General features: G+C 41.9%; 1 protein-coding gene across 2 annotated transcripts in view; it reads right to left on the bottom strand.

Annotated features, from left to right (window-relative positions):
- Positions 1–352: 352 nt before the first annotated feature.
- cdh24b (cadherin 24, type 2b) overlaps positions 353–25,241 on the bottom strand; it is a 170,563-nt gene continuing 145,674 nt past the window's right edge. For both annotated transcript variants that reach the window (XM_087832633.1, XM_035912940.2), the window contains 7 exons: positions 24,649–24,785; positions 19,461–19,582; positions 16,859–16,976; positions 12,481–12,801; positions 10,011–10,218; positions 7,515–8,004; positions 353–6,446 (listed from right to left, as the gene is read on the bottom strand). In XM_087832633.1, the coding sequence (XP_087688759.1) occupies positions 5,412–6,446; positions 7,515–8,004; positions 10,011–10,218; positions 12,481–12,801; positions 16,859–16,976; positions 19,461–19,582; positions 24,649–24,785 (2,431 nt within the window). In that variant the 3' untranslated portion in view covers positions 353–5,411. The remainder of the gene's footprint in view (positions 6,447–7,514; positions 8,005–10,010; positions 10,219–12,480; positions 12,802–16,858; positions 16,977–19,460; positions 19,583–24,648; positions 24,786–25,241) is intronic.

Here is a 25,241-nt window from a genome sequence, read left to right as displayed (position 1 = left end):
TCATCCTGCAGTCAGACACACACGTATCCCAGAAAAAAAACACACACACGCAAACACATTGTCTGCGGTTTGGAAATTTCAAGGGGCCAATTTGACAAGGCACACCCACCTACTCACAACAAGACACATGCTCACAAGGTGTGCACACATTTGTATGCGCTGCACACCTCGTCTCTCAATAGCTCTCTCCTTCTGTCTCGTTCTCCCTTAGACACACTTTTACGCACACACACACACATATACAAACACCACATACACACACAAACAGAAGGCACACCCATCAACAGAAGTCTGATTATCCCGAAATTCTGGAAAGTGCAGAAAGGAGCACAGAGCAGGTCTGACTCATCTCTTTGAAATAGTTCCTTTTTTATTCAAATTTACAAAAAGAAAAAGTACAACAGAAATAAATACACTTTGTTCAGCACGCAATTGTGGAATTGTATCAACATCGTGCAGGAGCAATGAAGTCACGGGGGGAAGGTGGGTGCAGAACCAGTGAGGGTCAATCTGTTTAGGGTCAGAGGCCAGAGGTCATGACCTTTACTCTGCATCTTTGAGCTACATACATTAACTAGATACTAAGGTATCTGTGCCCGTCCTTTAAGTGGAGCTTCACTGTCCTAAATATTGAGGCTCATTCAGGGGAAGATGTGATAAATGGACCGCTTTCCTCTGTTGGTGCACCTAAGCTGGCTAAAAGAGTGAAAAAAAGAGCCACGCGGTGCTGTGGAGACTTCAGGCTTTTATTCTATTTAAAACAACTGATTCAACTAATCACGCTTTTGATTGAACCAATTTGCCGGGCTCAGGAGGTGGGATAATCAGCTCTGTCAAGTGGTTTAGTCGGCACAGCACTCCAGAACTCTGAAATAAGACAAATCAGGAGAATCATCACTTTGATTTTGACCAATCAGCCAAAGCAAAGCTTTGAATCAGCAGAGATGAGACACCTGGAGCCAATCAAGACCGAGGAATAGACCATATAATTAGAACGGTGCACAGGGTCACTTATTGGTGTAGCATACTAATTGCTTATAAAATGTCTGCCTAAAACGATACTGCTCTGAAAATACGGCGAGTGTTAATACATGTGTTCTGGGGAAAAGCGGCTCAGAAAGTATGCGCATTAGAGATAAATGCTAGGGAGAACACATCACATATAATTTAGTAATTCTCATTCCTAAACCGGTGAAATAATCATTCGAGACTTTTTATTCCGAGCGAATGATAAATAAAGGATGTTTCTGGTTTTGTTTGTTTTAGAAATGGCTGTTGTAAATTGTAACTGTAATTTTGACCATTATTTCAGCTCACTGTGCTCACCGAACGTGCAACGAAGTCAAAACCAGCAGGTTAGGAAGATTAGTTGAAGGCAAATCGGAAAGGAATGCGTGTTTTTGATTGAATAAGTTCTCATTTCCACTTCTGCAGCCAAAATGATTCAACCTCATAAAAGAAGCAATCACTTTGAGTAAAATGCAACTGAAATATATAAAATCGAATATCTATTTCCTTATTCAGATAATTAATTATTAAGGAAGATATGCTTAGTATAAAGTGAATATATGCCAATCAAGTAGATTTCATCTGACTAGACTTGAATTTAACATTTTACATTATATTTCTGTAATATAATGTAAAATGTAATGTAATGTAACACTGGAAGAAATACATGTAATCAAATTACTTAAAGTCGGTGTTTTGGGTATAAACGGAGTGTGTGTTTTTGTATTCATTGGCTAAATGCAAATCAGATCCATCCTACTGCACTTTACAGGGGATTGTAATGCACTTGAAGCTGCTTAGTCACCTCCAAAAATGAGTCAGAAGAACATTAGTTCCTCGTTCACACGGTTCTCTAGGATACGATACCCAAAGCAAAGTTCTTTCACCCACATTGATCTTTCAAAATACAAACAGAACAGTGAGCCTTCTTTATGTTTGAGTTCAAATTACTAGAGAAGCCTCTCTGTGTTATTTTGATGCAACATGTTTGTCAAGAGGCCCTCTTGAGAGCTTCTCAGATGCATTAACTCTTAATTAATATAAATGACGTGAATGACTGAAGAAACTGGCAAGGTTCAGTGTTTTTAGCAAAAACTTTCCAACTCCTAGGTCTTTGAAACTAACTTACTACCTGAAGAACAGATATTACTGATGATATAGCAGAAATGAAGACATGTTGTAAAAAACATAAATCTGTCCTCTGAGTGTCTAAAAGTCCAAATATGTTTTGCTAAAATAGCAGGTGAAAGTTTTTAGAGGTACAGTTCATCATCCAAATGAATCCCAAATCAGTTCTCCCTGAGGTTCTGCACCCCCCTCCCTGTCTTCTCTGGTTATTGTGCAGTATATTGGTCCCCATACTGTCCAGTCTGCACAGTGGCACTGTATGGAAAAGTCTGTGGCTCGGGTAAAGGGTAGAGAGACACATATGGATTTTGTTTCATGTCACCGGCTTCTCGACCGGTTAACAAAATGCTGCAGAAGACCTTGACAACAAGATTATGGTGGACCAAACTGGCGGACACTAGCGAAGCTGGGAGCCTGGTGTGACTTTACAAAGAATGAAACAGTGACACTTCTGTGATGGCGTGCCAAAGACGTCCATACATTCAAGTTGTGGCTAAATTCCTCTCTGGACTAAAGTAACTTTCAGGCTTAGTCTATGGTGGCCCTGAAAGGCCAAACGCACCGCAACTTGAGGAAACACCAGCAGATATAAAAATGCCACAAAAGCACACAAAACAGAATGGAAGTGAATAAAACAGAAATTTAAAAAACATTATGAAAGAAACCTCCAAAATAAAAAGACATAACTCACAAAAGACAATGTCAGTGTTTTTTAGGGAGACAATATCATGACAGAACAGCTAACGTAACAAGCTAACAGTAAACGGCTACTAGCAAACCTGAATCTACGGTATTATGTGAATCTTCTGCTTCTTTTAAACGTGTCTTACTTCATCAGCAGCTGTTTCGTTACGTTGCTGTCACCCCAAAACACTTGTTTTTTTCTGGGTTTTTGTTTTTTTTTACTTTTCTTGTCATTTGTGAATTTTTGTAGAGTTTTTCTACTTGCTGGTGTTTCCTTAAGTTGCAGTACATCTGACCTCTCAGGGCCACCGTAGCAATAAACACATTATAGAGCTAAGTTGTTATTTCACGCAAGAAAATTTGCTTATGTAGACCATAATGCGTCAGTAATTTGGCATTTGAATTGCATTGCCTGAAATGCACACAAGACACTTTTCCTTAACGTAGTGTTTGTCATATTTTTCAAGAGAAGCAACTATCTATAAAACCTCCACATCTCTCAGGCCGTGTAAAATTTATTATAAATTCTATATTATTCCACTTTTGCAGGCGATTAACTCAGATTTTAGGGAACACTGACTTTTTTTTGTTTTGTTTTGTATACCCATTAGGGGGATTTCTCCTCACTCCACTGGATTTTCATCAAATGGATCTTCACTGGCACAGGTTAGCTCACAGGCTTCCTGTAACTAATATTTTGCACAACAAACCTCTGCCAGAGGTCACATGTATAATTGAATCCTTGGCTTGTCCATCTCAGACAAAGAGCTAGCACACAGCAAACCCAAACACAGATGTTGAATACATGGTGTTGTTTTGAGTCCAGGAGGCAGTCCAGCGCAGTTAATCCATTTCTAATCTACAGTACATACAGGTAATCCCAACAGTGCTCCATTTTCAACATCTAAGTTCTGTTCTAGACATTTTTTATTTTATTTTTTTTTACACATTTTAAATTTTATATACTCTCTTTTAGCAGTAATACTTAGTGGTATTTACAAATGTTGTTTGTTTTTTTTACATACAGTCAAACATGATATCTTCGTTTAGCTGACATCTTATAAAACAACTGCAATCTTCGACATGATTCGTTATCTATTATTGAACATCACACAGTATAAAAGTGCATTCCAGCTGAAATCTCCAGCTCATTTGCATCCTGACCTTTTAACAAGAAATAAAATGAAAAAGAAAAAGCCTGTCTCTGTGGTTGTGTTTCACTACAATTTCATTAGAGATCCGTGGAAATGTTCCATTGGGCCGTACAAGCGTTTGGAGTGGAAACTGATTTTGTGGGTTTTTTTTATTGTTGTTGTTGTAAAATCATGCATGTGAGACTGGGGAAGTGGGGTGGGCAAATTCGAAAAAAGCAGACTTCTTTCATAAAAAAGACACATTTATGCCATCAATAACAGAGTCCTCACGGCCCCGTATGGTACACAGAATACTCGTGGATTATGTAATTTACTGTAGTACAATCAAAGCCTTGTGGTGTTAATCAGTTCTTTTGTGTCGCCGCGTGTTTGTGTGTGAATCTTTGTAAACATAACAACACTCAACTACAAAATAGCTGGGGGGGATGGGAGGGGGGCGAAGAACCGAGAGGGTCCGGGGAGGGGGGGGATCATATTCCTAAACCATTTAAATTTTTCACAATGTCTGTTTTTCCTCGTAGGCTGAGAGGAGGAAGAATCTTTTGCAGGATTTAAATGATTCATCATTTTCATTTGGAATGGAGTAGCAAGCTGAATAATTCACTTTTTCTGCCACTGCAGATGGAATAAAAAGCAACAGTTTCTGTACAATCATCTCACTTCCAAGACCATTTCTCTCTCTATACATCCTTGCCACCCATTCCCTTTATAGTCAAACATCACTTTTTCCCCTCCCCTGTGTCTTATCCTACTTTCTAAACTTCGTCGTTAACTGTTTTTTCCTGCCTCGTCGTCCTGAAAGCTAATGTTGCGGCATTACGCAGCATTAGTCATCAGTCTCATCTCGAAAATTGTCTCTGGGTATTTCGATTTTCCCCTGCCACTCTCTTTTGCTCCATCTCTGTTAAATATGCACGCATACGGCATGCGCTCGGTTGCGCACGTGTTCTCACTCACTTCTCACTCACTTCTCACTCACTTTTCTCGCACACAAACACGCAGACACTGGGATCAGATCGGCGCACCAGACGTCTTCCTTCTCGCCTCCTGCTGTTTCTCATTCCATACGTGAGAGCTGAATTTAATCGAGTCTTGGATGTTTGAGTTGTTTTTCTCTGTCCAAAGCGTTTAACAAATTGTTGCTGCCCCGAGCAGAAGCAGGCTCTGCATTGTCTCAGTATCTGTGCTCAACCATATCAGCGTTTCAACACTTATTGCTATAAATTACATCAATCACTCCCTCCCCTGCCCTCGCATTCTCCATCCTCCCTAGGCTCATTTTTCTCTGTCTCTTTTTATTACTTTGCCTCTTCATCTTTCTCCCCTTTAACTTCTCTTCACATTATTCGAGCTCAAGTTGCCTTTTCATCATCCTTCTTTTCCTCCCCTTCCTCTCGTACCCCCCTTTGCCCCTATTTGTTTCATTTATATCCTTCCTCAATCTTTCCCCTCTTCTCCAGCCCGCACTCCATCTTTTTTCACTTTCTTCTCAGGCTCCTCATTCATTTTTTTCTCTTTTTTGGCACCCTCGTCAACCTTTTCCTTATCTTCCCTCTCTTTCTCCCTGTCTTTGAAGAGCTGGGCTAATTTCTGGAATTGGGGACCCCACTCTTCCAGCCCCGCCCCCCAATCCTCCTTCTCTGAATCCTTCTCCCCTTCGCTTTCCAGTGAGCTGAGGGATCCAGCCCTGGACCCTGTTCCCTCCAGCCCATACACCTGCACAGAGTCGTATGGCGGCTGTGAGGGATCAAAGGTGACCTGGGCAAGGCGTAGACGTAGGAACTCACCTACTCGCAGTGCCAAGGAGGGACCCCCGTGCCCTGGTCCCCCTCTGGCTGCCTCCATTCCTGGAACCCAGTTGGCCCCAAAGCCCATCACACTGCCATATGTAGCCCGAGGCTGCCCGGGGAAGGGCAAAAGCTGAGGGGTCATATCCCTCCTGCCCAAAACATACCCTCCCATACCTACTCGATCGCGCCAGTCCCCAATAAAGCCAGGTGCTTCTGGGTAGACAGATGGAGTCCCGGTCAGTGATACTCCTCCACTTTCTCTGTCTGGCCTTGCCACCACAAAGTTGCTTCCCATCTCCAGTCCTCCTCTCCCCAGAGTGCCAGCGTAGTCCCTCTGTCCAGATACTTCCCCCTGCAGGACAGTGGCATAGTTGCGTCCACTGGCAGGTGGTTGTTGTTGTCCATCAGTGGAGGTGGTCCCATTTCCATTTCCACCTCCTCCTCCTCCACTCCCCCCTCCTCCTCCTCCTCCTCCTCCTCCTCCTCCACCACCAGAGTCAGATTCAGCCAGACTGCCACATGTGCGTTTGGGGGACATGCCGGTACGAGAGGCCCTGCGTCCTGCCATGGGGAGGGTAGCCGAGTCACACACCCAGCCTCCTACGCCGTGACCCTGACCAATCAGGGAGCCGGATCGGGTCATGACAAGGTTGTGCTCCCTGGGCAATGTCTCCGACTGCACCTGGAGGGAATGTAGGCGAGCACGAGTGGTTTCAGTTCGGGGCTGGGGTTGGGTGTTAGGTTTGGTTACAGTAACATAAAATGGGATGAGACAATTTGCCCAAGGAGGAAGGGGAAATTTAATAACAGGTATATTAAACGTAGAAAGATAAGGAAAAGTGATGACATATTGCCCACGTGAAGGAAAAAAACAGGAGATGATGATTATAAAAAGTGATTCACGTGAAGGAGAGACAGACGGACAGTGAGCAGAGGAGAGTGGAGGGAAAGCAGAGTTGGAAGAAGACATAGACATTAATTGATCACTAGAATGAGCTAACACTGCACTGTGATAGGGAGATGGAAAGGGAAGAGATAGAGAGATAAAATATTTGAAAATTAAATAAAGCTAGGGCCAAGGAGCCGTGCCATGGCCCTAATAAATAAAAGCATAAGAACAAAAAGAAAGAATAAAGCAGGAGTATGATGTGCTGATAATGTCTTTATCATCATCATCCCCCAACAACGTCCAGGACATTTCTGCGACTGTGCAGAGACTAAAAGTGTGGCAGTGCTTCAATCACTGCAGTCGTTCAGTATATTAGTTTGGTTTCAAAACCTTATAATGATTTTATATTTGCTTAATGACTTTCTCACGTTTTCGTTTGCTTATTTAATTGAATAATTAAGTCATTGATTCAGCTTTAATGATGTCTTCAATGTGGCCATCTACTGCTAATTCACTAATTTATTCCGTTATAATTAACGATTCACGGCAACGGCTACCGCTTTTTACATCTTATTGAAATATTTAGCCCCCCCATCAATCTATGTTTTAAGCTGTGTTGCAGAATGAGTTCCTGTGCTGCATTCAACACAAATATGCAAGTGTGCGTTTGAATAATGTAGATGGAAGGACGTCAAAATTCTACCAAACAGGAATGTTGGGTTCTCTGGGCATCACTGCTAAATAGTGGCATTATGTTTGAGACCCTAGTGTCCTTCATCGTCTCTCTGTTTCTCTCGCACATTTATTTAAGCTCATATGTGTTTAGCATGTGTTTAGTGTGAAGCTCACGGTCATCCTTACCCAGTCCACATTTTGACTGAGGTTAACTTTGTCCTCACAGCTCCCTTCTGTACAGTTGCTTGCGGTTCCCGTTCCTCCTCCTCTGTCGTGGCTGTCGTTGGTTCTCGGCGTCCCTCCATCGGACGTGCTCACCCCGCTCTGGGGTGCGGTCCCGTCGCGGCTTTCCGTCCGACTCCCCGTTCGGCTTCCTGTGCTGAGATCCGTTGGAGCTATGTACACCGCCCCAGACTCCATCGGCCCAACCACGGCCCCTTGGTTCTGGATAACCAGGGAATGGTCTGGCTGGCCTCCGGGAAAGCGGTACGCCAGCTCAGCCAAGCCTGGCTCGAACGTTCCTCCTGGGGCGCGACGGAGAATGGGTAACGTGTGACTGCTGTAGCAGAGACGACCGTAAAGGGGTCCTGCTGGTCCTGAGTAGTTGTGATCCACACCTGGATTCTGAGCCCAGCTATAAGTGCGAGATTTGTCTTGAGCACGATGTGAGTAACGACTGCAAGACAAAAAAAGAGCATATGATTGGACCAAATCTGAACATTTTATGCTTGTTTTTGAACACTGCTTGCTGCTCGGGAAATATCTTTGGTCATTTTTTAAACCGTTTTTTCTTTTAAACCATGACTTGTGGTTTTGTGTTGCACTCTATATTCACACTGCAAGATATTCTGCTGAGACATTTGTCCACCTTGGGGTGGGAAAAATAACCAGGTGAGAAATATGAAGCGTGTACTGTGTGATTATGTTTGGACTGAAAACTTGTGATTCCATGGACGGAATTTTAAAAGAAAAAAAAAGTTATCCAGTGCAGCTAGGGCCAAAATAACCACGGGCCCTTTCTCAATTCTCAAGTACGCGAGTACGTACTCGCCGAGAACGCGAGCACGGACTCGCGATTTGTACAATTGGAACACCAGCGTACTTGATGATGTCACAGGTCCGGAGCTTTTACTGCCGTCCCCTCTTAATTTAACTGTGAGTAATATGTTATGAAGCTTAACTTTAATCACAGCCAAACCGGTTTACTCAGGAACAAATAAAACACTGAAATAAACCAAACATTAACATTTAGAAGTGATCTAAGTGACTTATATATCATGTTTAACCTCAGTAGTGAAATCTCTATTAATAAAAATAGTGTACATGTACATACGTGTACATACCTTAATAAAAACAAGCAGGTGAGATGTTAGAACGCTTTTATTTTTATTTTAGTGGACACTCAATACAATAGACAGCTACTGGGGTTTGGGGTTTGTTTAACCTGAGTAGCGAAAAGACCGCGGGTGGGGTTGAAAACGATCTGCCGGGAGTCGGCTGTTCTCGCCGGCTGTAATAATCCTCGACCTCGCTGTCTGCTATGGAGCTGGCGGGTCACAGACGTCTCCGAAAACGTCGGACCTCGTTTGGAAATATATGATATCTTGATAAACTGAGCAGATATTCGAAGTTTACACAGCTACATTCTTGCCTGAAAAGAACTTAAAAGTTTATTTTGTGACCCAGAAAGAGTAATATTTAAAAGTTTTTAGCCCCGCTCGTCCGCCATTGCCGCGTTTGAGTTTTGGACGAAATGCATTCTGGGATATTTAGCTGTACCAAGTCCACACAAGTCACCACCGATGCATGCTCGATAAAACGGGCGGAGCGAGAACACATCCAGGACTTTTTCGCGTTCTCGGCTTGATGCATACTTCGAATTGGAACAGTACTTGGTCTCCGACTGATGACGTATCACGAGTACACGAGAACGCAAGTACACACAAGTACGCATATTGAGAAAGGCCCTCTGTTTTAATACAAAGTTTCTTTCATAATGAACGCTCCAAATCTTACAGTTCACTCCAAGAAGAACGAGCTACAGCAGCGCTCGACTCAACTATGCGCTCCTTTGTTACATGGCGCCAACAGAAATTAGAAATTAAAAGTCTCACAGAGGTAGTTAATATTGCAGGAATATTGCACTGGATTGCATTAGATTTAGACAGTTTTTCATGTTGCTGTGTCCACCTCCATAAACTGTGAGAAGCAATTTTCGATCAACTAAAAGCAGCCTTTGTACTTGTTTATGGCCTCTCCATATGGCTTGCATGAATCCGGGAGCTAATTATTAGTCCAAAGGCAATAACAGTGTTTCACAGGAACATCAAAGTGGGTGCAAACAACTCTCTGATGTAGCAGAACATAAATGAGTTTTAGCAAAATGAGCACAACAAAGTGGCCTCCTAGGACTGCCAGGCTTGATAGCCTTCTGTTTGAGCGTTTTGATTGGTGGCTGATTATGACCTGGGAGTTGTGGCTTAAACAGTTACTTAAGTGGATCAGTTAAGAGCTGGACTGCGACGAATGATTTCACTCTGAAGGCGTAAATAATATTTTCTTTTCAGCATGTAATGAAAGGTCCGCTGTGATGGTTTGATTAAATTAAAAACAGACCCATTTATATATATATGCATCACCACATGCAAACAAACCCTCCCACACACCCCTCCGCCTGCTTACACGTTCCTGCTGTCCAGCGTGCGATAGCCGCGTGAGCGCGAGCTGTGCGGGGCACTCTGGAGGGCGGCGATGTCGAAGGCAGCTGTGTCGGCCTCGCCTCCGCCCTCGTCGTCATACGTTATGATGTTCTCGCGTACGTCGTCCTCCTCCAGCGGTGACAGCGAGTCGCGCTTCTGACGCCGCAGCGACAATGACAGGGCACTCACCGCTGCCGAGGGGTGGCGACGGGAATAACGGATATTGAGGCATAGGAGAGAAATTGGAAAAAGAGTGATGAACAAGGGAGAAGGAGGGGGGGGGCAGAAGTCACAGGGGAAATAAAGGAAAGGTGGAAGAGGTGTGTGTGTGTGTGTGTGTGTGTGAGCAAGGGAGAAAAACTCAAGCAGACAAAGAGGTGAAACACAGAGACAAAACGAATACAGAGAGTCCTTGGGTTAGAGGGCTGGTATATCATATCAGCAGACTGCATGCCTCCACTAGGTAATTGACTTTGAGCTCCAGCCAGCCAAATGGATGCTTTATTGTCCCATGACTCCATGACTCTTATTGCATATTCCCAATATCGAGAGCTAAATTTCACCCTGGACTGTGGCAACGAACCAAATGATGCCTTTGTGACTTTTAACAGGTTTGCAAACACAACATTAGCATTGGGCAGTAGAATCAGCCTTCCCATACCCACTGACATCAAACTCTGGGAACAGTGGCTTTTTCTTTTTTTTTTCATTTCAATTTTCCAGGGCAAAGGCACAGACGCAGGTCTAGATTAGGTTCCTGCACCAGGATCGAGTTGGTAGAAAAACAGATACAGGACACCTATGATAACAGAATTAGTATGCTTATTAAGTGGGGGAAATCCTATTCTTGCATGTGCTGAACTTTCTGGATGCAAATAGGGAGAAAATGAGAACCAAGCTGAAAAGTAAAGCGCATAAATATTCAGGAAGGCACCCGATCCTAATAAGGCCCCAGTCAGAAATCAAGGACAAGAAGAATTGAGCATCCGGTTAAAGTTGCTGCTGGTACACCTGTGGAAGGTGACACCTTTACCAATAATTTCTCTCATTATCGGCTTGCCAGTTCATTTGTACATTTCAAGGATGCAATTTTTTTTTTCACTCCAATGTAGAATTTCTGAGAGGACAAGTTGATCAACTCTCTGAATTTGGACCCTCACAGGTTACTAGAAGGTTAGTTAGCTGATCGACTGACATTGCCCATATTTTTTTCTTAATATATTCCACTCACTCGCTCTTAGACAGCTCTCCCTATCATCTGTGCAAACTGTTTTGGTATTTATAGAAATCCAAACCGTGCTGAATCTGCTCGGGTGCTTATTTATATTTGCAGTGTATGATTTGATTTAACAAACACTAATGTGCTTGTGTTTCCATACGGCTGTATCGCAGAAGGTTAAGCTGCCGCGGTAAGTAAATCTACAGCCTTAATATAGTTGGAGGCCACATTATTTGATTTCTATGGAACTAATTCAATGATCCCTAAATGGAGTGGGAAAACTCCAGGAATAACCTTTATAGCGTGATGTGTGTATATTTATCTGTTAAAGACAGCCTCTATCCACAGGGCAAAGTTGCCAAATGGCTCAATGGCTACCTCGTGTAAACCCCGCTCCTTTTTAATAGGGTTCTTAAAGTTTCTTTAAGGATGTTTGGCATTCTGCGGAAGGCCTTGTTATTATAGTGTTTAGAAATAGAAAAAGCAGAATTGTACTCCTGCCCACGATCATGCCATTATCACTTAGCGAACTAAATTCTTAACTCCACTAAATCCACTGAGCACGATCACCTTCATGCCATGTCGCGTCTCCCACTTGATTGAACTGGCCCCTTCCAGAATGATAATGCCTTTATCAACAAGGCATGAGTGATTTCAACAGACTCAATAGAAATGACAATGATGCTGGCTATCAGCCAGTCTTCTCAGCAACTAGGCATTATCCAATTGAGCATTTGAGTTTCTGCAAAGGTGGCTGTGACATTTTATTACGCTGCTATCAAAAACCGGAGGGCCCAGATAATCACTCAAAATTGTTATTTTAGCTGTGATTAGAGCTGACCTTGCCAAGGGAAATAACTGGACCAAAATTGCGAGGAAAAGTAAACCTGTATCGAGCAGCTGTGACTAAGAGAAATATTTACGCTGCTGCTTTCATTATTTTCATATGCAGATTAAGCATCCAGAGATGTAGTTCAAGGTAAACAAGCCCTAAACGCTATTTACTCAACTTTCTATTTGTAGAATAGCATTAAATGCATTTCTAAGGAGTAAATATTTATGATATAACTTCATATTATATTATAATGTACATAACACTAAGTGCTGTTATAAAAGCCATCATGTAAGTTATATAAACAAGGGCCTTTCAACATTTTACTTTTGCTTTTGGCATTATCTTAAGCCAAGCCCAGATTTAATCTCTCTCAAGCTTTATGAGCTATTAAGTATTTACCCAGTAATGTAGCAACACAAGCCAGGATAGCCAGCAAGGCAGCTGTACTGAGCCCAGGGGAGGGCAGTGTGGACTGCTGAGGAAGACACACCGCTTCTTTCTCCCAGTCCCATTCGCCCTCGGTCTGTTTGTCCTTGTCTTTCTCCCCGGCTCGTGCCCCTCCTTTCAGGCAGGGACAGACGGACACAGTGACCGTCCCAGTGCTGGTGAGGCCAGACGTCCCATCCCTCAGGACGAGCGGCACGTAGAGGGTCAAGGTGGAGGATGAGGAACGGGACAGTGGCTGGATCTGGGACAGCAACACCAAGCTGGCTGTGGGGCCTGAAGGAGAGTTGACAGATAGGAAGAAACTTTGAGTCCACTGTTAACCGCATGCTACAGTGTCGTTTGCAGAATGGAGGCAGGACGTTCCAATTTGGAAATGATGCCCAGAAATGAATGTCCTCATGTTTGCAAATGTGCGACTGCAGTCAGCTGGTGACGGGTTTGTACCACAAAGGAATTGAGCAAGCAAAAATATTTAGCCTCTCTTTTATTTTTACTATTTTCGTGCACTTCGTTTCGTTCCACAGCAGGATAACAATGATACTAATTTTACAGGATGAATCTACTAGAGTGTTACAAATTGGGCAGACAGTATATTTTTCGCTGCCGCAGCCAGACCCTTCATGATTTATGGCTCCAGATAGGCTGTAAAACTTAAACATAAATTCTAATATACTTTCACGTTTAAAATTATTGTTTGAATAATGTGGTGCCATTAGATCCATCTGTATGATCCTTTTCAAAGACTCCCACGCTTGTCCTGGTTCATCACACAACAAAGCATGTACAGAAGAAAGCCTGTACATCCAAAGCACTGACTTTTAGAACACACTTGTATGAAAGGAATACATCACAAGCCTGTTTTTTTTTTTAAAGATGTTGTAATGGACATCAGTGATGAGAGGCTCACATACAGCAATTTAAAAGGACAGAGAGCAGCAATAACAAAAGAAGTAATGGCCTGTATTGATCTGACTCTCACTTTTGAGAAAAAGAACTGCGGAGGATCTGTGTGGGAGACGTTTTTAGAATTACACACACAAGGCCACATGAATATAGCCGCTGACACGAAAGCAGGTTTTCATTAGCATGAATGGCACTGGGAATGAAAACATGACAAATGCGATTATCAAAAAGATCTTCAGCGATCCAAAAGATAGATCAAATCGTTGTCTTTTTAAACAAAGAAAGTAATGTAGCATTTTGTCAGACAAGCTGTCCACACGGGAGCTGAGGATGATCTTATTGTCTCTCTGTTCTACTGTTGGATGACACATCAAAGAGGTCTTTGATTTCACATGTCGCTGAGTTTATAATACTCATCCATGATCTGGCGAGTTTACTTGGTTTTGTCTGGTTTAGGAAGAGTTGGGAGTTTGGTCACCAGTTTGGTAGTAAAATTAGTCAAAGAGTAGTCGGATCTTCAGCTGCTGACGAATGCAAGCACGTATCTTCATCTGGCAGGGGTGGGGAACTCCAGGCCTCAAGGGCCGCTGTCCTGCAGGTTTTAGATATCACCCATACCAGGCCTCTGGAGAACTTCAAGACATGTTGAGGAGGTAATTTAGCCATTTAAGTCAGCTGTGTTGGATCAAGGACGCATCTAAGACCTGCAGGACTCATGAGTCCTGAAGTTCCCCCACCCCTGTCTCAAGTTCTATATTTAGCATATTTTAGCTAATACAGCTAACTTAGTAGACAATCAAAGCATTTTGCAGCTAAAATGCACTTTTTTGGGTCAGAATTAATGGAGAACAAAACAAAGTACTGTCTGTGAAGGTTCTCAGTCATCCAGGTCATCGTAGTCAAAGGAGCTTGCAAAGAAAAGCGTCTGGACTTCTTTAAGTTACTTGAAGATGTTTCACCTCTCATCCGAGAAGCTTCTTCAGTTCTAAGGTCAAATGGTGGAGAGTCCCAGATATAACCCTAGTGGGAGTATCCCCCCCACAGAGGGACAAAAGGACCCCCTAATGATCCTCTAATCACCTGAGCCAAGCTGTGAAACTGGGTGTGGGTCCCAATCAGCCAGAGTTTCGGGTGAGTTCATTGTGAAACCTGGCCCCACCTTATCATGCGAATTCCTGAGGTCAGATGGCCCAGGATGTGAGTGGGTGTTAAGGCGTCTGGGAAGGGATCTCAAAACTGGATTATAAAACAAAGTACTATGACTTAAAATGAGAGTGAATGTTATCCTGTGTTTGCTGGATTTTCAGTTGGACGTTTTCAAATTCCCCGTATTCGCCATATTGTGTTTACTGATGAAGTCAAGGCTGAGAAATTTGTTGCCAAGCTACACTCACAGACCACTCGATTAGTTACATCATGCTACTTTTCCCTCCAGAACTGCCTTTATTCTTCATGGCATAGATTCAACGAGGTGCTGGAAACATTTCCACCGAGATTTTGTTCCATATTGAAATGACAGCAGCAAACAGCTGCTGCACATTTGTCAGCTGCACCCATGATGTGAATCTCCTGTTCCATCACATCCCAGAAGTGCTCTTTTTGATTTAGATCTGGTGACTTTCATGTTGTTTATGCCAAAATTTTACCCGACTACCTGGATTTTGCAGCAGACCTTGAGACTCATCACTCATCTAAGCAAAGTTTTATTTGTAATCTTTTATTGCCCAATTTTGTAGAGTCTGTGAAAGCTGTAGTCTCAGTTTCTTGTTCTTAGCTGACAGGAGAGGCACCTGGGTTGGTCTGGTAGCCCATCTGCTTCAAGGCTGACCGTGTTGTGCATTCAGAGACGCTCTTCTGCATATCTTGGTTTTAACAGTGCTTGGGAGTTACTGTTGCTTTCCAATCATCTTGAAGGAGTCTGGCCTTTCTTCTAAGGCCTCAACAAAGCAACCCGTCACTATTTTCTCTTTTTCAGGTGGGGGGATTCAGATTTTGTTGTATTATTTCAGTACATCAGAATTCTCTGCCGCATTCAAAGTTACTTAAATCACCTTTTCCCCCCATTTTGACACTCTGTTTGAATTTCATGTCAACACTGAATGTCATGTGAGTGGCTGATCAGAATACATGTGTGTTAATGAGCACTTGAACAGGTTACCTACAACTAGTACACCTGTTCAAGTGTCCAAGGCGTGCACATGGAATACTATATTATACACTTCAATATGCTACGGACATCTTTAGCTAATATGACGCACAAATCAAACTTTCAAGTGGAGAGAGATGAGCTGTGTGCAGAATGCATAAGCACACATGAAAGTATTCTGTGGAGTTTTTATCCGCTAGTGGTGCAATGTTTTGATTTGCATTACTGTCCTCAACTGCTACTGTGCAGCACATACCAACTGAAGAGCTTCGCCGATTTCATGCTGTTCCACAACAGTTATTGTGTCAAAGGAAAAGAATGTAGCAATGCAGAAGCAAAGACGTGAAAAGAAAAAAGAATGCCAGCTGATGTAATCAGGCCTGCACTCTTCAAAATATTGAAAAATGTCACTTTTGCAAATGTTTTATCTTTTCAGCACGCCGTTAAGGCCTCAAGGAAGCAAACACTGTGTTTTTGCACTGACTCAAAGTATGTGTTTACACGAAAACTCCACAGGTGACACATAATTGCAAAAAAATGCATTTGTGAGCCAATTAACTTGTTTTTGTGTAGAGAAATGTAAATGTGAGCTAAGACAACAACATTCTTGTGCATCCAATTTTAGGAGACTACATATTTGCTCAAGGATGCAAAAATATCACACATACACAGCTTGATGCGAACAGTTACACAGAACCGGCAGCACATTGCATCCCTGAATTAAAATAGTCATATCAAATGTATGTTTGTATGATATTAAAGGACTATACGTGTGTAACTGTGCAAAACAAAGAGCGAGGACACGACAAGTGTTCAGGGGGAAAAATGCACAGAAAACAAACAAGTAGCTAAATTAGATTCAGTTGACGCTAATTAAACGAAGCAGCTTTGATTTCTTCAAAAGCTTCTCAGTGGAAATACTAAGTTTACATGGTCGTGGGGAAGAAGATGGATGAAGAGGATACAACAAGAGGGATGAAACAAAAGAGGGGAGGATAACAAAGCAAAACAATGGGGCCACCAGACATGGGAGATGGATGGTAGGAGACAGAGGCAGGGACAGAAGGGAAGGCGACTCAGAGAGGGAGTGGTTTTGAGAGGAACGTGGAAGAGAGAGAATAGAAGGAAAGATGAAGATGGGAAGAGAAAGGCAGAAAAATATATATATGTGGGATTAAGGGCCTTAGAAAAGTGGGGGGAGAAACAGTCTATCTGCCAAGGGAGGAGCAGACAAACAAGAATCAAGAGAACTACACAGAGAAGGAAAGATTGAGTGCCTACCACCGCTGTCCCTGACGCTGAAGTTGAGGGCAGCGCTGGACTCTGGAGGGATGCTGAAATACACGGTGCTGTCATTCCCACCCTCATCTCTATCAATCGCCCGCAACACCTGCACCACCTGAAACACAGAGATAGAGAGCAAGGGAGACCGGGTGAGGGGAGGGCGTGAATGAATGTGTGTGAGTGCGCGTGTGTTTGTGTGTTTCGAGGAAAAGCATAGAGAGAGAACGGAAAAGGAGGAAGAAAAAACACTTACACAGAGAGAGCTTTTAGCTACATAAACCAAAAAACATTAGCCGACACTGGGAGAATGAAAACAAGTCAAACAATTAGCATAGTGACATAAGTGAACTGTGTTTGATACTCAAACCAAAAATATAACCGCGTGTGTGTGTGTGCGAATCCCCTTTTTTGTAAATACAGTGCCGTGCAGCTTTCGGTGTTGTAAAGGCATCTACGCAAGTCCTCATTGGCAATCTTAACTAAATTAATCTTAAAGAAATCTCCCGCAGAGATGGGTAATTTCTTTTTAATGAAACTCTGTGTTCGTCATTATGCAGGGCGCTCTTTCAGGAACGCTTTCGAGTGCTCGATACGAGACTCAATGCGGGGATGAAGGGTGCAGCGTGCTCTTTGAGTTAGTCGATGTCTGTAGGCCTTGAGAAGATTTGCTAAGAACAGTTGCATTATGTTATCCGATGCTGTGGGTGAATATTCAAACAGGCTTTGCCTAATGGCGTGTCATACAGAGATGTGCATATACTATCCCAAACACACTGGGAAGACATCATAGCCTTTCTTTTATGAACTGCGCGCCGCTCACTCAAATTGCAGCATGCACAAACATGAACATCACAGGCAAAAGCAAATCAACGTCGTTGCCATAGAATCACAGATTTCGTGGTGACACAACAAAGGCATGAGCAGAGCAATGAAAACACCAGTAGAAACAAAAAAACAACACACAACAGATGGGCCACGACACCAAAACGATAGTGACGGAGCCAGCATGGAAAACGGAATATGGAGGCAAAGAAAGGAGAGCTAAGCAGGGTTTCCAAGGGGAGGCTGAAGAGCAAAGGGATGATTTCTATAATTGAGATAGGATCGAGTGAGAAAAACATGATGCAGAGAAACCGACAAGAACACAAATAAAGCAGGAAGGAGGGAGGCAGCCTGAGAGGAGGCTCGAGTTTAATTACAATGCAAATAACTGCTGCGTTCTGATAACAGGCCATGGAGGATTCACCTGGCTCCATGGTGAATGAGTATGCTGTAGCTGCATGTGGCCATATCTGAAGGGACACAGCTTTGTTCTGCCACACTCTATACGCTCCAAGCTGAATACTCGTCGACTGTTTGTGCTGTAATTATATGACTCTACATGAACATTAAATACAAAGTTTGCATATGTTTTGCATATGACATAGTAACACTAATTTATTATGAATATGTGTATAATTAGTGCAAAATGTGGCGTGTGGTGGGCTGCATGGCTCAAGGAAGGCTTCGGCCAATGTAAAGAAGAGCGCAAGGTAACGTTAACATTTACTGAAATAGTGTAGCAATCGAGCTAAGTGACACATCGTCAAGATAGTTATTTAATGGGAAGCTAACTTGTCTGGATGTTTACCAGGTTTTGTGTTTATGGTATGAAATTTGGGGCTTTAAATGCAAATCTAAAAACTGTGACTTCTAAAATATGTATGTAAAGAAAGCATTATTTATTATTTTACAATTATTATTAATTATTACATTGATTATCAATATTGTTTGATTTTTGGATGATTAAAGTTCATCCAGCCACAGCTTCTCAGGCTTCAGATAAAACTGGTTTTGAAGCTTCTGCTCATATGTATACATAAAAAAGTCAGTCTTATCTTATCTTGTCTTATCTCATCTTAATATAAAATAAAAAGGTGAAAACAATGAATATGTTGAAAATGTTAGCTTCTTTCTGTTCATTTAAAATTTACTGAGGCTAATAACGCTAGCAGTTTGGCCAACCAATGGCCACTGGTTGGTGACTGTAACCATGTGATCAGTTATGTGACTTTTGTAACAAAAACTGTATTCAAACCAATGATATGTCGGATTTGACTGAAACATGTGAGACTATAGTATTAGCAGTGTGTCTAAAAAGCGTTTTCACTCATGCATTTTGCATGTCTGACAGAACAGCTTCTATTTCAGTCAGTCCAGATGTCTACTCTGGCTTTTACATTCTGATTGCGTTATACCCCTGCCACTCTATTTGTAAGCTTTTACCCATGCATCTGCAGTGATTGTGTGTTGGGCTCTGACACCTCGAAAAATCACGAGCGCCACACATGTAGACACAAAGACAACACAGCTGCTGCTGCTGCGTAGTCATTACTTAAAGTCTTTTCACATCTTCTTGAAAAATTACAGTCTTTAGCACTGCTGGCAGTCCAAGTACCTAAACTGAGAAATATGTAGTGCCAGAATGTAGTTCCAGGAATAACCCGGGCTTGTTTCCTTAACATGTGTTTTAGTCAAGTGTTTTCTTTAAAATGAACATTTTATATACACTGGAATGGAATGGAAATAAAGACCTCAAGTAGTTTAAACACATACTGACCTGTCCGATGGAGGAGGAGTCACACATGGCTGTGTTGTACTGCCTGTCCAGCTCAGGTGCATTGTCATTCAGATCTAAGGTCTCTATTGCAACTAGAACTCTGGAGACTTGGCTGGGATTGTCTAAAAGAGCCAGAGAAAAGCATATTAGAACGTAGGCTCCAAAAACACGTACACACAGCTGTATAAACGAAATAATATGAAGACAATGTCAAAACGGCAAAAGACACTACTGAGTACAATACAAATACAGTGGTGCAAGTCATCGGTCCATTAAGCCCATGCAGTCGCCCTCATAGGCATAATCAAGTATTTCAAGACTTTGTCCAAAAACTTCACATTACTGAGCGTACAGTTGGCTAAATAAACAGCAGTGCATTTGGTTTCATTTGGCTTGTGTTACAGCTCACAGGCTCCCAGCTGGAGTATGACTGATGCTTCCATATCAGTTAAAATTTTCCTCATCAAACTGTTCTTTTCATAGCCAGCATTTCTCGCAGCATGAAGTGTGTGTGTGTGTGTTTGTGTGTTCTCAATAAAGAGAGAGAAAAGGCAGAAGAGGGATGCAGAAGGCAGCGAATCTGCATGCAGTTACACAAGAGCGCAGTTTAAATGGATTGGCATAAGGTCCCCTACACCCCATTCACTCGGCTATACGCACACTTGAACATGAAGTTCTCACAAGCCGCACTCGAAACACATGAAGTTAGCATTCTGAACACTCATCATTACATTTTTAGGCAGCTATGACACAACCCAGGCTCACCAGCACACATCCTTTATCTAGGCAGGCAACCGTGAAACACATTGGACCACACTTTCTGTAAACCGAGCCACACACACACACTCACATTAATAACATTCCCACAACATGTTTTCAAACCAACAGCAGTAACACCGTGTCATGGATGACAGCAACTGGTTCCCATCGCTGAAAAGCTGAAAATGAGCTCTTGCTGTAATGCCACAGGGTGAGCTGGCCTGCCTGTGGCCATGGCAGGGCTCCTACTGTGCTTTATGTCAACACAGTCTCCAACAGTCTGTTTATTAGATAGAGCTCATTATTCAAGACAGGCACTCAGTGTGCTGCCGCCACAGTCCTACCAACACTCCTTGCTGCCACAAGGAACCCTGAGTAGATTTTAAGTAAAGATTAACTTTGTCCAGAACAAAACTTGGCAGCAAAACAACTTCCTTTTCCTTGAGCACAGCAGACATTGGATGGAATTCTCCAACAATACTTCTACTCATAAACAAACCAGTTGGATTATTTTGGAGTGCTTTTATGACTTGTCATCTGCCAGACACAGCTACTGGAGCAAAGCCAGGCTTCAACAGGATGCTGGTATTAATTTTAATACATCCGTCCAGCAAACTGAACAAGAAAACAGGTTGTCACTGACTTCTAAAAATACATAAATGCAGAGAGAGAAAAAGTCAAATCAGTGACATTGAAGAAAAGAAAGAAAGGTTTGCATAATTACATTAAATTAATGTAATTGTAAATCCTTAATGCATTTGGTTTGTCCAAAACACAAGAAGTTGTGTTTTTTTTCCCACTAACAAAATATCTTCGCAAGTGCATTCCCACAACATGCAATATTGTGCCCAGCTTGCTCTTTTTGAGCTGTGACACCAAGAGTGCAATGGGCTGCGTAAATAAAGATATGTTTTCAGAGTGATACTCTGAGTTAAAGAAGTATGAAGTCACCCTCTCTACAGTAATTAATAGATGAAAAAAATGAGTGAATTTGTTTAAATTAGGTAGCTATATTAAAATACTTAATTAAAAGTAGAATTTTACTATAATACATAAAATCTCAATGTCTTGGTTTGTCTGTAAATGTGAACAGAAGTCGAACAACCAAACTTGGCATACAGATACAACTTAAACCCTTAAAGGTTTTTCTCTATATCATTTATTATGTTATCATGTTGCCTAACAGCTGAACACTAACTAAGATTATTAAATATATTGTGATGATTACAGTATCAATGTGATTATATGATTTGACAAGCCAAATTTACTGTAAAATGTTCCAGTTATAATAATGTGTTACAAAGTTTATTGAATTATACCCTCAAATGGAAATTCATTCTACTCATCAATATTATGTTTAAGGTTAATGTCTGGATTCATTTAAAACTGATAAATATTTGGTAGGGGTGCAAGATACACAATATTCACAGTTCGGTTCGATACTTTGGTGTCACGGTTTGATATTTTTCCGATACAAAAAAAATGTTCATGCCTTTTTAATTTGTCATTTATTAAAATTATAAATATATATTTTAACTCAAAAGTACAGTTTTTAAATTTGATGTTGCTGAAACAAAAAAAGTAATAAAAAAATAAATCTGATTGAGGAATCACTCATCTTTGGAAAAGAGAGTTTATTACAGAGAAATGGCTCTTTCCAAAATAAAAGCTATACTATACGCTTCTTCTGGGGTATACTCTCAGCAGCATATTAAACATATCAGGTCCCCATGAGGAGAATCATGTGCTAACGGCTGTCTAAATGACTCGGGTAAAGTTTGTATGCGTGCTTGTTGTTTTTGTCTGCTTCCACTTGTCTTTCCACTAGGATGATGTCGGAGTAAATGTGCAGTCATATTCGTTGTGTTCCCACTAGTGCTGTCAGCGTTAATCTCGTTGAAATGACGTTAACGCCACAACACGGCAAATCTCCGTTAACGAGCTACCGCGGATCGCCCGTGTGTGGGGCTGGACTGCCAACACCTTAACGAGCTAACTGCGCTAACGCACTAGTTCCCACCAATGTAATTGAGCATTGCGTGGCACATCCGACATACTGTTTTACTTTCCATGACGCGCTTACCTTCAGGGTCATACGTCACATGAAAACCAAAATAGTTCCAAACGCCAGATCTGAATGAGGGTGGGGGAGGTTCAATTTGCCATGTTGCAATGAGAGCTTAACTTCTGTCTCGCTAGCTTGCCCTGCACTCTGTGAATCTGGGTTTGACTACTCCGCCTAGGCTGCACTGTCGAGCGCAGATCCACTGGTGCTCAACACAGACAGCCTCGTCAGAAGGAAAGTTGATAAAATAAATTAAAATTTTTGTATTGTTCGATACATATGCCTACCGAACCGAAAGCACTGTATCAAACGGTTCAATATCGATACGAGTATCGTTGCACCCCTAATATTTGGGTTACAATAAAATAACTTTATTGTAGAGTTTGTCATATACATTAAAATCAGAAAATGTCACAACACTACTTCATTTGGTGCTTCTAATAGACATATTTCTCAGGGTCATAGTTTGTGAAGCTGAAAGCTTAAGTAAGCTTAAAAATAAATTCTTTACATTTAAATAAGCTGCGAAGGCTGTGCCATCCATTAACTAACCTGGCTGAAGGACATTTTAAGAAAAGCTGATATGGTGTTATTTACTATTTTTCTTGTCAAGAAATCGAATGAAAAAATAACATATTCTTTAACGATGTATCCTTGTACTAAAATAATAATAATAATAAATTAACCGCAAGTTTGGAACTGGATGATATGTTCCATTCCACATACACACAGTGATAAATACTATACTGCATGTATATTAATACATACACAATAGAAACCAGCTAATGCATTCCTATTTACTCCTGTTTGAGTATGTTTGAGTCTCCCTCCATAAAGGGATGGAGAGGTCAGTAACAATACTCAGTTAGCTGTGGCATTTAAACGATGCTCAGTTGAGTGATCTGAAGCGTAGAGTGTAAAGAAAATAACCTCCACACCTGCTTACAGTTGATAAAAGGTAGGATGGATTTGTTGAGCCTGTGTGAATTGCAGCCATAGTTTCCTGTTCTTTGCTGACAGTAGTGGAGACCGGTGTGAAGCCCATCTGCTTCAAGGTTTGACCTGTTATGCATTCAGAAATGTTCTTCTGTGTACTTTGGTCGTAGTGAGTGGTTACAACCAAAGTCTGCCATTCTCCTCTCGCCTCTGATGTCAACAAGGCATATTCTCCTCGAAAAACTGCTGCTCACTGGATATTTTCTCTTCTTCTAATAAAGCTCTTCTCACTAGAGTTTTTTTGTATAGCAAAATCTGAGTTTCTGAAAAGCTCAGTCTAGCCTGCCTGCCACCAACAACCATGTCACATTCAAATTTACTTAAACCACCTTTTTCTTGCCAGTGTCTCAGTTTGAATTTCAGCAGGTTTTCTTGAGATCTCCATGTCTGAATGCACTGCTGTCATATGATTGGGTGATTAATAAGTGTTGGAGCTGGAGTACCTACTGAAGTGGCTGGTATCCTGCTACCTGATGGATGAACACGTATCTTTAACACATTTATATCTGACAGCAATTTTAAGCTAGTTGTTCTGGAACATCTGTTATTGTTGCCAAGCCCCCACGTGAGCAAGCAACAAGAATTAAAGTGTGTTATTAGAGGATGTAGGGGCTGAGCTGTAATTGGGCCTACTGGACTATAATTGGCTTTACTTCCAATGTGAATACATTTATGAAAGAATCAACACCACATTTAATATATACTCATTAAATCAAAATTCATTATTAATTAAATTGCACAAATGACAAGAGACAGTTAGATAACCTTAATCATGACTGAAAGCTTGAGAGCAGCTACTAGTGGAACCTACTGATGATCTTGCCCCTGGCATTTATCATTTTTTTTCCTGAGGGAACATGTATAACTTGAACTTAACTGTCTTGTTGCTTGACATCCTACATACTTGGAAACAGAAAGATGTTTACGATCCCCTGTGCTATCATGTTCTGTCTGCAAATCAAGGCCTGAGTTCGATTTGTTGCTTTAATTCAGTGTTTCCAGTTGAATCCTTACGAGAACAGATCTATTGCGGCATCAGATAACTCGCACAATACGGATCAATTGATTCTCTGACGCGCTGTAACAAATTGTTCATGGCGCCAAACAGCATTTCTCTCATGGTTCGATGACTTGAGAGCTAAGCCGCTTAGTAAACTGCATCATACAGTGGATACTGTGCCTTTCAGATAGCGTAAAAAACACAGTTTCTAGTCTGTTAAACCTCTTACTCATCAGTGGTTAAGGTGTCAGAGGTGGGGAAAATGCTAGCTTTGTTGTCAAGGGTTAGCTCTAATAAAATAAATAATCCAATGAACGAGTTCTAACGATGTCTCCGGATTAAGTGTGGTAAGAAGAGTGACCTCTGACCTCTCTGGGTGGCGATGACTGTAATGTTGTGCCAGTGCTCACGCTCCCGGTCCAGCTCCATCGCTGTGGTGATGAGACCGGTCTCTGGTGTGATACGAAACAGAGCCTCTGGGTCTGACTGAGGATCAATGGAGAACCTGAAGAAGAGAAAGTTGGGTTTGAGGATATAGGCAGGTGAAATGAGGAGAGGGCAGGGAGAAATATCGAAAGAATGAGTGAAAGGAAGATGCATGCGGGGAAGGCAGTGGGGTGTGGAGCGAAAGAAGCAGACAGGGCAAGTGTGTGAGGGAGCGATAAGGAAGTCGGCATTCAAATGGCCAAAGAATTAATATAGTGAGATTATCACAGCTGATAAGAGTTCTTTTGAAGTGCTACCGATTATCTAAATATCTCCATGAATATACCAGCTATCATTCCTCCCCACTTACTCGCTTTTAGCACTTCTGCTTTTAATTGGGACACGGTTTTCTGTGGCTTTTACAGACAAATCGCTTGCTTCCCTCCTCATACTATTTGAGACAAAACCCACCGCAAACACAAGCGAAGCACTGGAAGCTGCAAGCGTCTGTGGCTTCTGTCTGGCTCGTGGGAAC

The sequence above is a fragment of the Neolamprologus brichardi genome, chromosome 18, assembly GCF_056152115.1.
Source record: "Neolamprologus brichardi isolate AB-2024 chromosome 18, ASM5615211v1, whole genome shotgun sequence".
In the NCBI taxonomy this organism is placed as follows: Eukaryota; Metazoa; Chordata; class Actinopteri; order Cichliformes; family Cichlidae; genus Neolamprologus; species Neolamprologus brichardi.
This window is presented reverse-complemented; position numbering and strand designations above follow the sequence as displayed.